The 17,494-nt window shown below is 39.2% G+C and overlaps 1 protein-coding gene across 3 annotated transcripts in view; it reads right to left on the reverse strand.

Moving 5' to 3' along the window:
* Positions 1–17,494, reverse strand: part of LOC123950984 (peroxisomal trans-2-enoyl-CoA reductase-like) — a 29,832-nt gene that overhangs the window by 10,787 nt on the left and 1,551 nt on the right. For all 3 annotated transcript variants that reach the window (XM_046019521.1, XM_046019524.1, XM_046019525.1), the window contains exons 2-6: positions 16,926–17,059; positions 16,189–16,354; positions 11,069–11,150; positions 1,154–1,250; positions 38–148 (exon numbers count right to left, since the gene is read on the reverse strand). In XM_046019521.1, coding sequence (XP_045875477.1) covers positions 38–148; positions 1,154–1,250; positions 11,069–11,150; positions 16,189–16,354; positions 16,926–17,059 — 590 coding nt within the window. The remainder of the gene's footprint in view (positions 1–37; positions 149–1,153; positions 1,251–11,068; positions 11,151–16,188; positions 16,355–16,925; positions 17,060–17,494) is intronic.

The raw sequence follows: 17,494 nt of genomic DNA on the forward strand, positions 1-17,494 counted from the left end.
GAAAGCAATTGGAATCAATGTTAGAAATATACATTACCTCCTCAGGAACTCCAATGCGCTTAGCTGGGATTCTCTTAAAGAACCCTCCAAATAAGTCGTTTGCCGATGGACCATAGTTTTCAATAGCTGTCGGGGAATAAATGACTCCCTATGTTTAAGAATAAAAAAAGAACAAAATGAAGTACATAAAACTAAATTTTAAAATCACAAAGACATCAAGGCAGTCATCAACCAACACCAAAAAAGTGGCTTAATAGAAAAGTCAACATTTCTAATATTAATTTTTCTCATATTGTCAAGGAAGTACAGTTAACCATGATTACAAGTGGATTATATGAATGTTCATTTTGTGAACCCTTCTCCCTGAATAACCAGCTAAGCCCTATATTTTTCCTGAAGAGATGTGTTCTCTAAAAGCATAATTCGACAAATAGATCAGCGAGGCAATTAAGTAGGAAAAGGGGGATAGAGGAGTCTATTGAGTTTTCCACCAGGCATCTCTGATTTGTAACAGAAGCCTGGGCTGTGGTTATGTGAGACATGGAAAATACAATGGTTTCACGGGTTTTCATTATGGTAAAACCACAGATAAAATATTTGAATCCAATATAAATAAATAAAATTTCAATTGTTTGGGAATTCTTTGATTTGGCTTTTACTAGTTTTCAAGTATGTTCCCAAGGCATTTTCTCTTCACTTCTAATCAATCTTTAACTTGAATTAGACCTTAGTTTTTTCACTCTCTCCTAAAGAAGCATTAAGGATACACCAAGAAATAACAACATAATCTGGCAAATATTTGTTCTCTAAAGCAGAGGTTCTCAATCTTCATTTTGCATTTGAATTTCCTAGGTGGCTTTTAAAAAGACCAACACCTCAACTCCATAGTAGGGAATCAAGCTTACCTTTCAATGTTTTTTAAATGTTTCCTGGATGATTCTAAGATACCTCCAAGACTGAGAATCATTGACTTCCTTTCACCTGCTTGACAGTCTAGTCGTAAATCGAAGCATAAGTCTCTCCAATTTTACCTATTTTTAAAAACCTGTGTTTCCTAGTCTGCATGCATATGAACAAATACCTCCATCGACAATACAAAGTGAATCAGAAAAGCACAACTTGTCAACAGCGTTCATATGGAACGTTTACCTACAGGGGCAACACAGTTGATCCTTACTCCACTGCTAGCCCATTCCACAGCCAAGGACTTGGTGAGGTTGTAAACCCCTGCTCTAGCGGCTCCAGAATGCCTGTAAAAGACAAAGCATAACAATTCTGATCAGCTTCCACTCAATGTTTCTCTCCTTAATGGAAGTGACAGGAATGTCAGTGGCCTGTCAGATCCCCACAGATAAGTTCTTGTTGAGTCTGTTTTTGGAGTCTTCGTCTGAACAGTGGGAAAGAAGTGGGTCCTTCAACGTTAAAGCCAAAACACAGGCATCTGATAGTCAATTGTGTGTGACCAGCCCACACAAGATCCTTCAAAACACCATGACCATGAGAGAAATATTTTGAAGATCTTATTATGTAGAAAAATGAACAGATTGGTTATTTTGGGGGTTACCCAAAAATAACCACCCAAAAAGGTGGTTATCGTTTAAATCAATTTTAGATGACAAGGCATAAGAAATTCATATTAGGCTAAAAATAGTATCAATAGAATTTCTAGACACACTGAAATTTAAGTAAATTTTAATATATTTTTAGATAGAAAGTTCAAAAAAGGTCTGCATCGATATGGGGTCTTATGCACAATGTACACTGCGGCTTAGAATTTCCAATTATAAGGTCCTTGGCACCAAGTATGTCAGATCTGGGGGCATATCCACTTCTCACTAGAGAGGACCTACAGACCCCAACCTCTTTGGAGAAAACCCATCTCTGTCCCAGTGTTGGCCACAGTAACCTTAGTGGGACTCCAGGCAGAGGACAACCACTTTGTCAGAATTACCCAAGCGATCCCATCACCATCAGGTATGGCCACAATTTCTGTTGCTACTGCATACGGCAGTCCTGGGTCGATCTATAGGACGTGTTCTCTTGCCCTGCCTACCACCCCCAATGCTAAGAGCAGCCCAAAAGCAACACTCAGCTGGAAGGATAATGGGAATTTCCAGGCTTCTCCACAACACCAGAAGTAAGAGGCAGGGGCAGGAATAAACATGCTTACGTAGAATTGCAATGGAGCCCTGCCCCTTCTCTGTCAGGGGGACCTAGAGGTGTTTGTCCCCTTGCACTCAGTGCCCTGATCACCAGGGCCACTACATGAGGTCCTGCCTCTCATCATAGGAAAAGCCTCAGCTGTTATGTTGACCCCCTGAAGAAGAAGCAAGTGGCAGGCGTTCAGAAGCTGGTGCAACTGCCCAAGAGAGAAAGCCACTAGAACTGAGAGACAGAGGTGGAAAACCAGAGACAGAAGTTACTGAATTTCAGCATCTGAACCAGTTTGTTATACATGAGCAAGAGACAGATGCAGGGCAACAGAATATGCCACTCCGAAATGTGACAGTAGGAGCTCAGGACGCGCCACCCAAAATACACAGCTTTGATATATTATTTTGAGCTGTAGGCACTTGAAAAATAGCAAATGCAGGGAGAAGCCTTCTCTGAACTCCCCTTATCTGCCTAAATATAGACTGGGTTCCCCCAAAAGGAGCTCAATCACCATAAATCCCCTCCCCAAGGGTTTCATCACCCAGGGAAGACTGCCTGTGGTCACCGCTGTATAAAGACTAGAAGTTGACATCACACCCAGACACACTCTGTCACAAGCTACCATACCTCCCATCTATTTTTCCAAGGGGCCCACGCATCTTTCGTAAAAACCATTTACTCTCCTTTACGAGGCCTCCATCTTTCTTCCCCTGTCTTTTCTAAGAGAGTGCTTCAGTCTGAGCTCTAAGCCACTCCTGGAAGCTACTCATTTCTCCCTGGGTATCTCCCGCAGACACATGATGTATACATATGAATAAAGTTGTTTTTGTCTTGTTGATTTGTCTTTTATTGCAGGGGTCTCTACTAAGAACTCAGAAGGGTAGAGGGAAAATTCTCCTTCCTCCCCTACACAGTTTTCTCAAGCTTCACAGAGGAAGAGAAGGACATTCAGTAGAAACTTAACGCAAACATAACAACATGCTGAGATTACATTTCCATACTCAACGATCTACCAGAGAAGGTGACAGAAAAGGGTATGACGTCAGAAGTGAAACTGCTGATGGATGGCAAGGGCATGTGCAGCCGGGGAGCCTGAGGCCCACGCTCTCGTCCTTTCCAGTTAAGGACAGAAGGATGCGGTCTTCCTCCATGGTATTCAGATCTCCTAAAAGTGATACAAGGACTGAAAGAAGTTACTCTGGATCCCAGAACAGCACGTCCTAATCTGCTTCTCTCTGAGGATAAAAAACAACAACAAAGACCAAAACCAGAAAAAACTTTGACAACTGTGAAGGCAAAAGCAGAGAGTTCATTCAATTCCAGAGAGACTTCTAGCTTATCCAGTCCTGTGTTCTGAAAGACTTGATTCTGGTGGGCATTCCTGGGAGGTCCAGGTGGATGAGATGCCTCAATGGACCATGGGGGTTTGAGAAGATTCCCTTTCCAGGAAGAGAAAGTGGTGCCCACTGGAACAGAACAGATACTGGACAATTCAGCTTTGGAGTGATGACTGTGTCACATTAAGTGCTGCCCTAGTCACTCGTCTTCTAAAGGACAACCCCAGAGGGACAGACATTTATTTGAACTATGACTTGACTGAAATTCTATGTTACCATTTCCATGACAGGTCTCACAGCTGTTCTTTCACTGACCAGTTTTCTGAAGTATGAAGGCCTCGTTTCTATATCAGATATGATTTAAAACCTCTTACAATCTGTACTGGAACAGACGGTGAGTGATAAACTGTCTTGAAGGTTGTCACAATGCCTCACTGTCTTCCTCTAATTTATAAATAGGAAGCAGAAGGATGCATGACTCTCCGTGAATACAGCACCAACCAATTTTTTTCAATACTTCTACAACGTAAACAAAAAGGCAAGACAAATGCAGGGTACTAAATGAGAAGAACATGAATGCAAGGATACTTTATCCAGCAAGGCTGTCATTCAGAATGGATGGAGAGACAAAGAGCTTCCAAGAACGGCAGAAACTGAAAGAATATATGACCACAAAGCAAGCCCTATAAGAAATATTAAGGGGGGTTCCATAAAAGGAGAAAAACCCCAACAGTGATATAGAACAGGAATTACAGACAATAAAATCGTATCTTTCAATAATCACTCTTAACATCAATGTTAACATAAGTTCCCATGAAATGGCACAGGGTTGCAGACTGGATAAAAAGACATGACCCATACCTATCCTGCCTACAAGAAACTCATTTTGAACCTAAAGGTACATCCAGACTGAAGGTGAAGGGATAGAGAATCATTTTTCATACCAACAGACCTCAAAAGAAAGCTGGGGTAGCAATTCTCATATCAGAAAAATTAGATTTTAAGCTAAAGACTGCACTTAGAGATACAGAAGGACACTATATCATTCTTAAAGGGTCTGTCCAACAAGAGGATCGAACAATTGTAAATATTTATGCCCCCAACATGGGAGCAGCCACTACATAAGAGACCTCGGCACTCCACTCTCGGCAATAGATCATCTAAGCAGAAAATCAACAAAGAAAGAAGAGCTCAGAATGTCACACTGGACCGGATGGACCTCATACATATACTACAGGATATTTCACCTTAAAATATCAGAATACTTATTCTTCTCAAACACACATGGAACTTTCTCCAGAATAAACCACATACTGGGACACAAATCAGGTATCAACCAATACCAAAGATTGAGATTATTCCCTGCATATTCTCAGACCATAATGCTTTGAAACTGGAACTCAATCGTAAGAAAAAGTTTGGAAGAAATTTAAACACTGGGAAGCTAAAGCTCACCCTGCTTAAGAATGTTTAGATCAACCAGGAAATCAAAGAAGAACATAAATAATTCGTGGAAACCAATGAGAATGAAAACACATTGGTACAAAACCTATGGGATACTGCAAAGGTGATCCTAAGGGGGAAACACATAGCCATCCAAGCCTCACTCAAAAAAAAATAGAAAAATCGCATATACACAAATTAACTTTACACCTTAAGGAACTGGAAAAAAACAACAAATAAAGCCTAAGAGAATATGCAAATGCACAAGAAGAGAAATAATTAAGATTAGAGCAAACATCAACGAATTAGAAACCAGAAATATAGTAGAGCAGATCAACGAAACTAGAAGCTGCTTCCTTGAAGAATTAATAAGACTGATAAACAATTGGCCAGACTTATCCAAAAGAAAACAGAAAGGACCCAAATTAATAAAACCATGAATGAAAGGGGAGAGATCACAACTAACACCAAGGAAACAGAAACAATTATTAGAAATTATTATCAATGACTATATGCCAATAAATTAAGGAACGTGGAAGAAATGGATGTCTTCCTGGAAACCTAAAAACTACCAAGACTGTAATAGCGAGAAACTGACCACCTGAATAGACCCAATAACCAGTAATGATATTGAAGTAGTGATCAAAAACCTCCCAAAAAACAAGAGTCCCTGGAAGATTCTACCAAACAATCAAATAAGAAATAATACCTATTCTCCTGAAGCTCTTTCCAAAAATACAAACAGAAGGAAAACTTCCAAACTCATTCTGTCAGGCCAGCATTACGTTGATCCCAAAACCAGGCAAAGACCCTATAAAAAAGGAGAATTACAAAACAATATTCCTGATGAATACAGATGCCAAAATTCTCAACAAGACCCTACCCATTAGGATCCAACAGTACATTAAAAGGATTATCCATCAGGGCGCCTGGGTGGCTCAGTGGTTTAAGCCGCTGCCTTCGGCTCAGGTCATGATCTCAGGGTCCTGGGATCGAGTCCCACGTCTGGCTCTCTGCTCTGAAGGGAGACTGCTTCCCTCTCACTCTCTCTGCCTGCCTCTCTGCCTGCTTGTGATCTCTCTCTGTCAAATAAATAAATAAAATCTTTAAAAAAAAAAAAAGGATTATCCATCATAACCAGGTGGGATTTATCCCTGGGATGCAAGGTGGTTCAATGTACGCAAATTAGTGTGATAGAACACATTAATAAGAGAAGAGATAAGAACCATATAGTCCTCTCAATTGATGTAGAAAAAGTATTTGACGAAATACAGCATCCTTTCCTGATTAAGACTCTTCAGAGTGTAGAGACAGAAGGAAGATTCCTCAATTTCATAAAAACCATCTATGAAATACCCACAGCGAAAATCATTCTTGATGGAGAAAAGCTGAGAGCCTTCCCCTTAAGATCAGGAACGTGACAAAGATGCTCACTCTTGCCACTATTCTTAAACATAGTACCAGAAGTCCTAGCAACAGCAATTAGAAAACAAAAGAAATGAAAGGCATTCAAATCCACAAAGAAGAAATCAAATTCCCTTTCTTTGCAGAGGACATGATCCTTTACGTGGAAAACCCGAAGACTCCACTCCCAAATTACTAGAACTCATACAGCAATTCAGAATGTGGCAGGATACAAAATCAATGCACAGAAATCTGTTGCATTTCTATACACCAACAATGAGACAGAAGAAAGAGAATTAGGGAACTGATTCCATTTACAATAGCACCAAAAACCATAAGATACCTTGGAATAAACCTAACCAAAGAGGTGAAGGATCTGTACTCGAGGAACTACAGAACACTCATGAAAGGAACTGAAGACACAAAAAGATGGAAAAACATTTCATACTCATGGACCAGAAGAATAAACATTGTTAAAATGTCTATGCTGTCCAGAGCAATCTATACTTTCAACGCCATCCTGGTCAAAACACCAATGGTTTTTTCCAAGTCCTGGAACAAACAATCCTAAAATTTATATGGAACCAGAAAAGACCCTGAACCACCAAGGAAATGCTGAAAAAGAAAAAAAAAAAGTGCTCGGGCATCATGTTGCCTGATTTCAAGCTATATTACAAAGCTGAGATCACCCAGACAGCATGGTACGGGCACAAAAACAGACACATAGATCAGTGGAACAGAATAGAGAGCCCAGATGTGGACCCGCAACTCTATGGTCAAATAACCTTCAACAAAGAAGGAGAAAATATCCAACGGAAAGACAGTCTCTTCAATAAATGGTGCTGAGAAAACTGGACAGCTATATACAGAAGAATGAAACTTGACCATTCTCTTACACGATACACAGAGATAAACTCTAAATGGATGAAAGACCTCAATGTGAGGCAGAAATCTCTCAAAATCCTAGAGGAGAACATAAGCGGTAACCTCTTCGACACCAGCCACAGCTACTTCTTTCAAGACAGGTCTCCAAAGGCAAGGGAAACAAAAGCGAAAATGAACTTTTGGGACTTCATCGAGATCAAACGTTTCTGCACAGCAATGGAAACAGTCAACAAACCAAAGAGGCAACCCACAGAATGGGAGAAGATACTCACAGATAACACTACAGATAAAGGACTGGTATCCAAGATCTATAAAGAACTTCTCAAACTCAACACCCAAAAACCAAATGATCAAGTCAAAAAATGGGCAGAAGACATGAACGGACACTTCTCCAAAGACAAATGAATGGCTAACAGACACGTGAAAAAACGATCAACGTCATTCATTAGCCATCAGGGAAATTCAAATCAAAACCACATTGAAATATACCTTATTTCATATATACCAGTTAGAATGGCAAAAATTGACAAGGCAAGAAGTAACAAATGTTGGAGAGGATGTGGAGAAAGGAAATGCAAGTTGGTGCACCCACTTTGGAAAAGAGTGTGGAGGTTCCTCAAAAAGTTAAAAATAGAGCCATGCTATGCCCAGCAACTGCACTACTGGATATTTATCCCCAAAGATACAGATGTGGTGGAAAGAAGGGCCACATGCACCCCAATGTTCACAGCAGCAATGGCCACAATAGCCAAACTGTAGAAGGAACCAAGATGACCTTCAAAAGAGGAATGGATAAAGAAGATTATTTATTCATAAATACAATGGAATATTACTCAGCCATCAGAAAAGATGAATACCCACCATTTGCATTGACATGGATGGAACTGGAGGAGATTATGCTAAGTTAAATAAGTCAAAAAGAGGAAGACAATTACCATATGGTTTCACTTATTTGTGGAACATAAGGAATAGCATGGAAGTCATTAGGAGAAGGAAGGAAAAAATGAAGGGGGGAAATCAGAGGGGTAAGCAAACCGTGAGAGACTATGGACTCTGGGAAACAAACTAAGGTTTTAGAGGGGAGGGGAGCAGGGGGATGGGTTAGCCCAGTGATGGGCATTAAGGAGGGCACATATTACAATGAGTACTGGCTGTTATACAAAAACAGTAAATGTTATACAAAAACATGGAACACTATATCAAAACTAATGATGTACTTTATGGTGATTAAGACAACATAATTTTTAAAAAAGGAATAATTATTTTGAGATTCATCCATGTTGTTGCATGAGTTAATAGTTCATTACCTCTTCTTTCCAACTAGTAGTCTGTTATACAGATATACCACAGTGTGTTTAGTCATTCACCCACTGATGGGCATTTGAGTTACAAACTGTCCATGGGAGCCATGAGTTGCTCTTTTGACCTATCTTTTGCCCTCACAATTATTTATTAATTAAAATTAAGGGGTACCTGGGTGGCTCGGTGGGTTAAAGCCTCTCCTTTGGCTCAGATCATGGTCTCAGGGTCCTGGGATCGAGCCCCACATCAGGCTCTCTGCTCAGTGGGGAGCCTGCTTCCTCCTCTCTCTCTGCCTGCCTCTCTGCCTACTCATGACCTCTATCTATCAAATAAATAAAAAAAATCTTTAAAAAATAAAAAAAAAATTTTGTAATTAAAAAAAAATCAGCAGCTCAGACTAAACTCCCCTGCAAAGATTTAATAGAAAATAGACTAGCCCTAGACAGTATTAAGAAAAATGTGCTAAGACAGCAATATGACTCAAACATACACACAAGATTTCCAGATGCCTTTTTTTTTTTTTTAAGATTTTATTTATTTATTTGACAGGCAGAGGTAACAAGTAGACAGAGAGGCAGGTGGGGGAGTAGGGAGCAGGCTCCCAGCTGAGCAGAGAGCCCGACACGGGGTTTGATCCCAGGACCCTGAGATCATGACCCAAGCCGAAGGCAGAGGCTTAACCCACTGAGCCACCCAGGCGCCCCACCAGATAGCCTTTCAACAACTCAAAAGATGCTCCACAGAGAATACCATTTCTTGACCATGAGAACTGTCCAGAAGTTGAGAACACACATTTTCCGTCAGGCTCTGGGGAACATGTACTCTCATACTTTGTTGGCTAGAAATACCTAAAAGTATGCATGTACCCTTCACCTTCACCCAGCAATCCAACTTCCAAGATATACCCTGAAGATACAATTCCACAAATATGAAACAAGCATGTACAGTGTTAGTCACTGCAGAATTATTTATAATGCAAAATGTAGAAGCAATATAAATTTCTACTAAGTTTGAGATAGTACGTGCATTTGAATAAAGGAATATGAAAAGAAATCAGTAAGTCCCTAATAGTGGTCTACCAAAAATTGAATAATAATAATAATAAGTACAGAGAGAAAGAGGAATGGCTGTTGCAGAAAAGTCATTTTACAGAAGAATATCAGCTAATAAATACAGAAGCAATTATGAAATCAGAAAAATCAACATCTTCCGAATCTTTTTTTTTTTTTAAAGATTTTATTTATTTATTTGACAGAGAGAGAGATCACAAGTAGGTAGAGAGGCAGGCAGAGAGAGAGGAGGAAGCAGGCTCCCTGCGGAGCAGAGAGCCCGATGCGGGGCTCGATCCCAGGACCCTGAGATCATGACCTGAGCCGAAGGCAGCGGCTTAATCCACTGAGCCACCCAGGTGCCCCCATCTTCCGAATCTTAATATAGTAAGCGATTCAGGTAAGAATCAACAATGGTTACAAAAATCACAATGGCAAACAGGATATTCATATTCATATCGCCCTGCACATTCCAGATTACATATTAATAATAAAGGAAGTCAGGTCACTGTCTTACTTGGTTAACAGGCTATCTCTGGAATGAGAGGGTACAGAGCACTCAACTTTGTACCTTATGCAGTTTTATACATATGTAAAAACTAGCATGCTTTGTTTTTATAACACTAGGCTAGGTCTATTTCATAAAAAGAAATATTCTATGTTGGAAAAATCTTTAAAAATTTTAATTAAAAATGGAAGGAATCAGAACTTATAAAAGATACAAAAGAAATCAAAATGAAACAGATATAAAAGAAATACAAAATGAATTTTTTGTAAACCAGATATTTTAACTGCTAAACGTGTGGTTTTCAAGTAGCTTCCTGGCACACTGTTTTTCTCTTTGTTCTATGTGGATGCCCTTTTAGATTATTAAGACTCTACTGAGCCAGGAGGCTAAGTTACTCCACTGATTGACTTTTTTTTTTTAATCTATTTCCACCATAAAGATTTACCAAAATCAGAGTAAGAGTCAAACATGTCAAACTCCATTACGGAATAACAATTTAGCAGTACTGTCTAAAATTGAAGATACATATTCACAGTATTCAAATCTAAATTAATCTAAATTTGTTTCATTCCTACATGTTAACAAAAAAAAATCTCTTCAGACATCGATGACCAGTTTAGTGACATCTGGATTAGGGTTACTGGATAAAATAGAGGACAATCAGTTAATTGAATTTCAGATAAACAACAAAATATTTTAGCATAAACATGCCCCATGCAATATTTGGGATAGACATAATATAAAATTTAATGGGGCCTCCTGTTTCTATTTTCTTGGTAAATCTGGTAAGTCTAATATGCATAGGAATGTTTTGCAAGTACATTTTTGAAGTTCAAATAAAGGGCAATGTTAAGTATTGAGACTGAAACTCATTACAGGATTCAGGATTGTGACTTATGAAATTTTCTCACCCCACTCCCCCCATTCAGAGGACAAAATCCAAAGACATAGGGAAAAAAATGTATATATATATTAAGTATGCTTACACAAATCCTGGAAATCCGTTTCTAATAAGCATCGTAATGTTGACAATAGATCCTCCATGCTCTTTCATCCAGGAGTTGTAAACTGCAGGAAACAGCCAATGACAATCATATGAAATAGCGTCCTGACTCTGTTCTCACTCACTGTCCCACCATCTTGCTTGTTATTTAAAAATTTTTAATTTCAGGGTACCTGGGTGGTTCAGTGGGTTAAGCTCTGCCTTTGGCTCAGCCCTGTCTCAGGCTCTCTGCTCAGCAGGGAACCTACTACCCCTTCTCTCTGCCTGCCTCTCTGCCTACTTGTGATCTCTCTTTCCTGCCAAAAAAATAAATAAAATCTTTAAATTCTTTTAAATTTACAATTCCTTTTTTTTTAAAGCCTGATTGAATATAATTTATATATCCGGAAACTCATCCACTTATGTGTACAATTTAATGATTTTCAATAAATATACAACAAGTCATGCAACCACCATCACAATCCAGTTTTAGAACATTCCATCACCCCCAAAACACTGCTTTGTGCCCATCTGCAGCCCAAGCCATCCCCACACAAACCCTCATCTATTTTCCATTTACATAAACTTGTCTTTTCTGGACATTTCCCATAAATGCAATCACACCATATGTGGTCTTTTGTGTCTGGCTTCTTTTACTTAGAATAATATCTGTAAGGTTCATCCACAAGGTAACGGTATCAATAGTTAATTTTTATTGCCGAATCGTATTCCAGTGAATAGACAGACCATATTTCATTTGTCTATTCACCAGAGGATGAACATTTGAATTCTTTCCACTGGTGGGTGATGAAGAATACAAACTGTTGGGTGGACCTATGTTTTCATTTCTCTTGGGTAAATGCTTAGGAATGGAACTGCTGGGTCATATGGTAACTGTATGTTTAACTTTTTAAGTAACTGCCAAACTATTTTCTGGTGTCTCCACTATTTTACATTTCTACCAGATATGCATGAGGGTTGCAGTTTCTCCATGCTATTATTGCCTAATTTTTTTCTATTATAACCATTCTAGTGGGTATGAAGTGATACTTCACCGAGGTCTTGATCTGATGTCCCGATGACTAATGGTGCTGACAATCTTTGGATGTACTTATCAGCCGTTCATTTATCTTCTTTGGTAAAATATCTATTCAAATATTTTGCTCATTTTTTAATGGGTTTGTTTTCTTAATACTAAATTATAAGAGCTCTTTCTATGTTCTGGATACAAGTCCTTTATCAGCTATGTGATGTCCCTCAGTCTGGCTTATCTTTTCATTTTCTTAATGTTGTCTTTTGAAGTGCAAACATATTTAAGTTTGATTAGGTCAAGTTTATCAGTTTTTTTACTTTATACATGGTATTCTAGATGGTGTATCTCAGGACTCTGCCTAAGTCAAGGTCATAAAGATTTTGTCCTTTATTTGTTTCCAAAAGTTATGCAATTTTACTATTTGCATTAAGGTCTAGGGTCCATTTTGTACTTTTGGTTAACTTTTACTTATGCTATGAGGGAAGGGTCCTCTTGCATGTGGATATCCAATTGTCCAGGACCATTTGCTGAAAAGACGATTATTTCCCGCATAGAACTGCCTTGGCCCCCTTGGCAAAAATCATAAATATAAGGGATTGATCACAACTATAAGGGTTTATTTCTAGACTTTCAAATTTGTCCAAAATATCTATTCATCTGTCCTTATGCCAGTACCACATTATCTTGAAATCAAGAAGTATAAGTCCTCCAACTTTCCTGGTGTGCAAAACTGTTGTGGCTACTCTGAGTCCTTTGCACTTCCGCATGTATTTTAGGATCTGCTTGTCATTTTCTGCAAAAGTAATAGGGACTGTGTTGAACCTACATACCAATTCGGGAAGAACTACCATCTTAACCGTATCAAGTCTTCCAATTCATAAATTTTGAATGTTTTTCCATTTATTCTGATCATTCATTTCTGTCAGCAATGTTTTGTCATTTTTAAATATAAGTCTTATCCTTCTTTTGTTAATTCCTTAAGTATTTTCTTTTCAATTTTGGTGTTTTTTTTAGGGGGAGAGAGTGGGAGTGGGGTTGGGGGGGAACAGTGGAGGGAGAAGAAGAGAGAATCTTAAGCAGGTTCTACAACCAGCTTAGAACCCTACACAGGACTCGATCTCATGAGAGCTCATGACTTGAGCTGAAATCAAGAGTCAGACCCTCAACTGACGAAGCCATCAGGCATCCCTCATTCCTTATCCTTTTTTGAAGCCCCATTTGATATTTAGCCTTCAACTCTATTCATATAAATGAAGACTACGTCAGATGTGTACCCTCAAGACTCACTTCAATAGAAAACTAATTTTTAGAATTTAAGGGCCAGAGAACAAAGAAAGACCCATTCCTACTAAGAGCTTAGACAAAAATAAGAATGGGTTCCCATCATTACCTAAAGCTTTCCAGTGGAGTTCTTCCCAATTCATACTACATGACAGAAAAAGGAGGTGAATCCCCCAGAAAAGAAGACATAAAATATGGTATTTTTGGACTCTAAGACAATTCTTTCATATTATTCTGAAATTGTTGAAACTGGGATATGTTTTACAGTTGGTGGCTTCTTAGGATACAAATAACACTGTTTGTACTTTCTCAGTAGTACAGAAAATGATGGTGCATTTCACCAAAGATACATTGACTGTATCTTTCAGTCAATGAAATACATTATTTATTTTTAGACAACATAATTGTGTAGCTAAAACACCTGAAAGACTAATCTCAAAAACTGTTAGATAAACTACAAATTACTAGATAAAACCACGAGATGAACTTGAAAAAGTAGTTCTTCCATAAACCCACAATAATCCAGCTGAAAATAACTGGGAAAAGAGCCCATTCAAAACAGCAGGCGTTGGAGTGCCCAGGTGGCTCAGTCAGTCAAGCATCTGCTTTCAGCTCAGGTCACAATCCCAGGATCCTGGGATCAAGCCCTGCATCAGGCACCCTGCTCATCGGGGAGTGTGCTTCTCCATCTCCTTCTGCCCCTCCCTCTGCTCGTGCTCTTTCTGTCGATCTCAAATAAATAAGTAAAATATTTTTAAAGATCTTAAAAAATAAAAATCATTAGAAGGAGTCATCCAAAATATCTAGGTATAATCTTGGTAAAAAAATAGGAGAGGGGCTCCTGGGTGACCCATTCAGTTAAGCACCTGACTTTTGATTTTGGTTCAGGTGTTGATCTCAGGGTCATGAGTTCAAGCTCTGTGTTGGGCTCCATGACCAGCATGGAGCTTACTTAAAAAAGATTTACATGACGAAACCCACCGACCTTTGCCAAAAAATATAAAGTAAGAACCCATTAATAGAAAGATGCGCCATGGTGCAGAGATAATATTTCAACATACTGTCAAATTATTGACAGGTTGAATACAATTCCAGTCAAATTCCCCACCAGGAGTTTTGAGGAAAAATCCTGAATATAAAACTCATCTGAAAGAATCAAAGGGGGGCGCCTGGGTGGCTCAGTCGGTTAAGCATCTCCCTTCAGCTCAGGTTATGATCCCAGGGTCCTAGGAACAAGCTCCACATCAGGCTCCCTGCTCAGCGGGGAGCCTGCTTCTCCCTCTGCTTGTGCTCCCCCTGCTGGTGCTCTCTTGCTCTCTGTCAAAAAATAAAATCTTTTTAAAAAAAGAAAGAAAGAAAGAGGTCATGAATAGCCTGAAAAGTCTGAAAATGAAAATAAAGAACTATGTGCCATATCAAATATCTAAAATATATATATATATATGAAAAATAAAAAGATACAAATTTATTTCAATTACCCTACACAGACTTTCTGCTTTTGCTTAAATAGTACTCTGTGTTAGAACTCTGAAATCGGGAGCACCTGGGTGGCTTGTCACTAAGTGTCTGACTTTGGCTCAGGTCATGATCCTAAGGTCTTGGGATCCAGCCCCACATCAGGCTCCCTGCTCAGTGGGAAGTGTGCTTCTCCCTCTCACATTCCCCCTCTTGTGTCCCCTCTCTCTCTGTGTCTTTCTCTGTCAAATAAATAAATAAATAAAGTCTTTAAAAAAAAAAAAAAAAAAAAAAAGAACGCTGAAATCATCTTTGTGTTTTTCCCGACACTTCCAGAGCTGTCATGGGAATATTTCTTTAAGAAGTGTGAGGTAGTCTCAGATGCCAATCACAAGTCCAGCTTGTTACATGTGCTTCTGACCAATGGGCTGTAAATCAGAGGTTCCCATGAAACAGCCAGCCACACAAATGGAAAGCTTTATACTACTAGTTAGATGAAGTTGAAAGCTGGAAATGTCTGCAAGATTTTGACTTAGAGATATTAAGAATATAAAGCCTAATCCATATTAGCGTGAAGACCCTTTGGGTTGGAATTCTACCTGTTCTGTGGTTTTCATCACAAAAATGTCTTCGATCGTTTTAACAAAACCCTTGAATTACTCAATGTTAGGAGTTGAATATCATCACCTATGAAATACAAGTTCCGATCCAAAGATCTACATGCATGCTAATTAGTCGTTAATCAGAAAGGATGTGGATTCTGGCATTCTCCCTGAAGATTTGACAAGTTACAAGAGATTAAACAGATTCATTTCTTTAAAACTAAGTGTGAGAGGTTTTGTTGTTTTTTTTTTTAATTTCAGGAACAACTTCGTAGCTATATCTTTGTACAGATTCTTAATGATTTTCTCATGATAAATTCCTAGAAGTAAAATTGTGAGATCAAACCATACCCATATTTTACAAATATTGCCAAATTACTATCCAGAAAAGCAGCAGTTTACATTTCTGGTCCTATCCAAGCAAATCAGGGCAGTCAGTACTGCAGACATGGAGTTTCTGAGCCCCCAACAATTCTCTTGGAAGATTCTCTACGATCTAGGGCACCCAGGTGGCTCTGTGGGTTAACCCTCTGCCTTCAGCTTGGGTCATGATCTCAGGGTCCCAGGATTGAGTCCGGTATCGGGCTCCTGCTCAGGGGTAGCCTGCTTCTCCATTTCCACTCCCCCTGCTTGTGTGTGTGCTCTCTCTCTCTCTCTCTGATAAATAAATAAAATCTTTAAAGTTAAAAAAAAGATTCTCTTTGATCTTTAAATAAAGACACCTTGCCTTTTTGGGTTATTGATCATACTCACCTGCTTTGCACATGTAGAAGGTGCCCGTCAGGTTGGTCTCAATCACAGCATGCCATCCCTTTGCACTGATGTGTTCTGCAGGAGATGTGAACTGGCCTCCTCCATTGTTTACCAAAAAATTGATCTTACCGTAAACATCTAAGGCGGATTTGACCAAATTCTTCACCTAAAAAAATGTTGAAAGTAAACTGGTTAACAACTTCACTTGCTAGTTGGACTGAGAGCTGGGAGAAGCTCTCTGGGAGCTTCTTCTCTGGGAGAAGAACGTGCAGTCTACCGTCGCAGTAAATGGTATCAGGACCTGTAGCCGAAATCCAGTTAAAATTCCCATTAAGAAATTACATAAAGGGGGCACCTGTCTGGCTCAGTTGGTACAGCATGTGACTCTTGATCTTGGGGTTGTGAGTTTGAGCCCCACGTTGGGTGCAGAAATGACTGATCACTTAAAAATAAGATATTAAAAAAAAATAAAGAAATGACTTAAAGGGCAAAAGGCACACAAAGCAATCTCGCTGAGCCTACGTCCCTGTTTAGCTTCCTTAAAGACTGTTTCTTTCCTCTCCTCCCCCAGGAAGTAACACTCAGTACATCATTAGAGAAAGAATCTCTTTTACAACCTCTGCTTCTAGTTAACGTCATCTAAGACCTCTACCACAGGAACATCTGAAGCACTAGTTTTAGGGACCACCACTGTAAATAAAATGAATGAATAAAGGATATAGACATATTTGCATTACCTCCTCTTCATTGCGGATGTTGCATTTTATGGGAGTGACCTGAGCCTGGTTGTTGGGGGGCAGGCTGGCCTTCAGTTCTCTTGCAACAGATTTTAATCGATCAAAGTTACGAGATGCAATGACCACATTACACCCTGAAAAGAAAACAGTCAAGAAATAGTAAACATGCTTTCGTTGGTAAATATGCTTTCACGGGTTGTCTAAATGAAGAAAAAAAAAAAAAAGTTCAGAAATTCTTTCATGTGTGCCCATTAAAGAATGGTGAATCGGGGGGGCCTGGGTGGCTCAGTGGGTTAAAGCCTCTGCCTTAGGCTCAGGTCATGATCCTAGGGTCCTGGGATTGAGCCCTGCATGGGACTCTGCTCAGCAGGGAGCCTGCTTCCTCCTCTCTCTATCTGCCTGCCTCTCTGCCTACTTGTGATCTGTCAAATAAGTAAATAAAACCTTTAAAAATAAAATGGTGAATCAGGACTTCTGCCTCAGGTTAGGATCAAACATCAATAATGGAGTTAACCCTCCAGACCAATGGAACAAAAAAACTGGTCAAAGTATAATGCAGAACGGCTTTC

Source organism: Meles meles, chromosome 9 (genome assembly GCF_922984935.1).
Source record: "Meles meles chromosome 9, mMelMel3.1 paternal haplotype, whole genome shotgun sequence".
NCBI lineage: Eukaryota > Metazoa > Chordata > Mammalia > Carnivora > Mustelidae > Meles > Meles meles.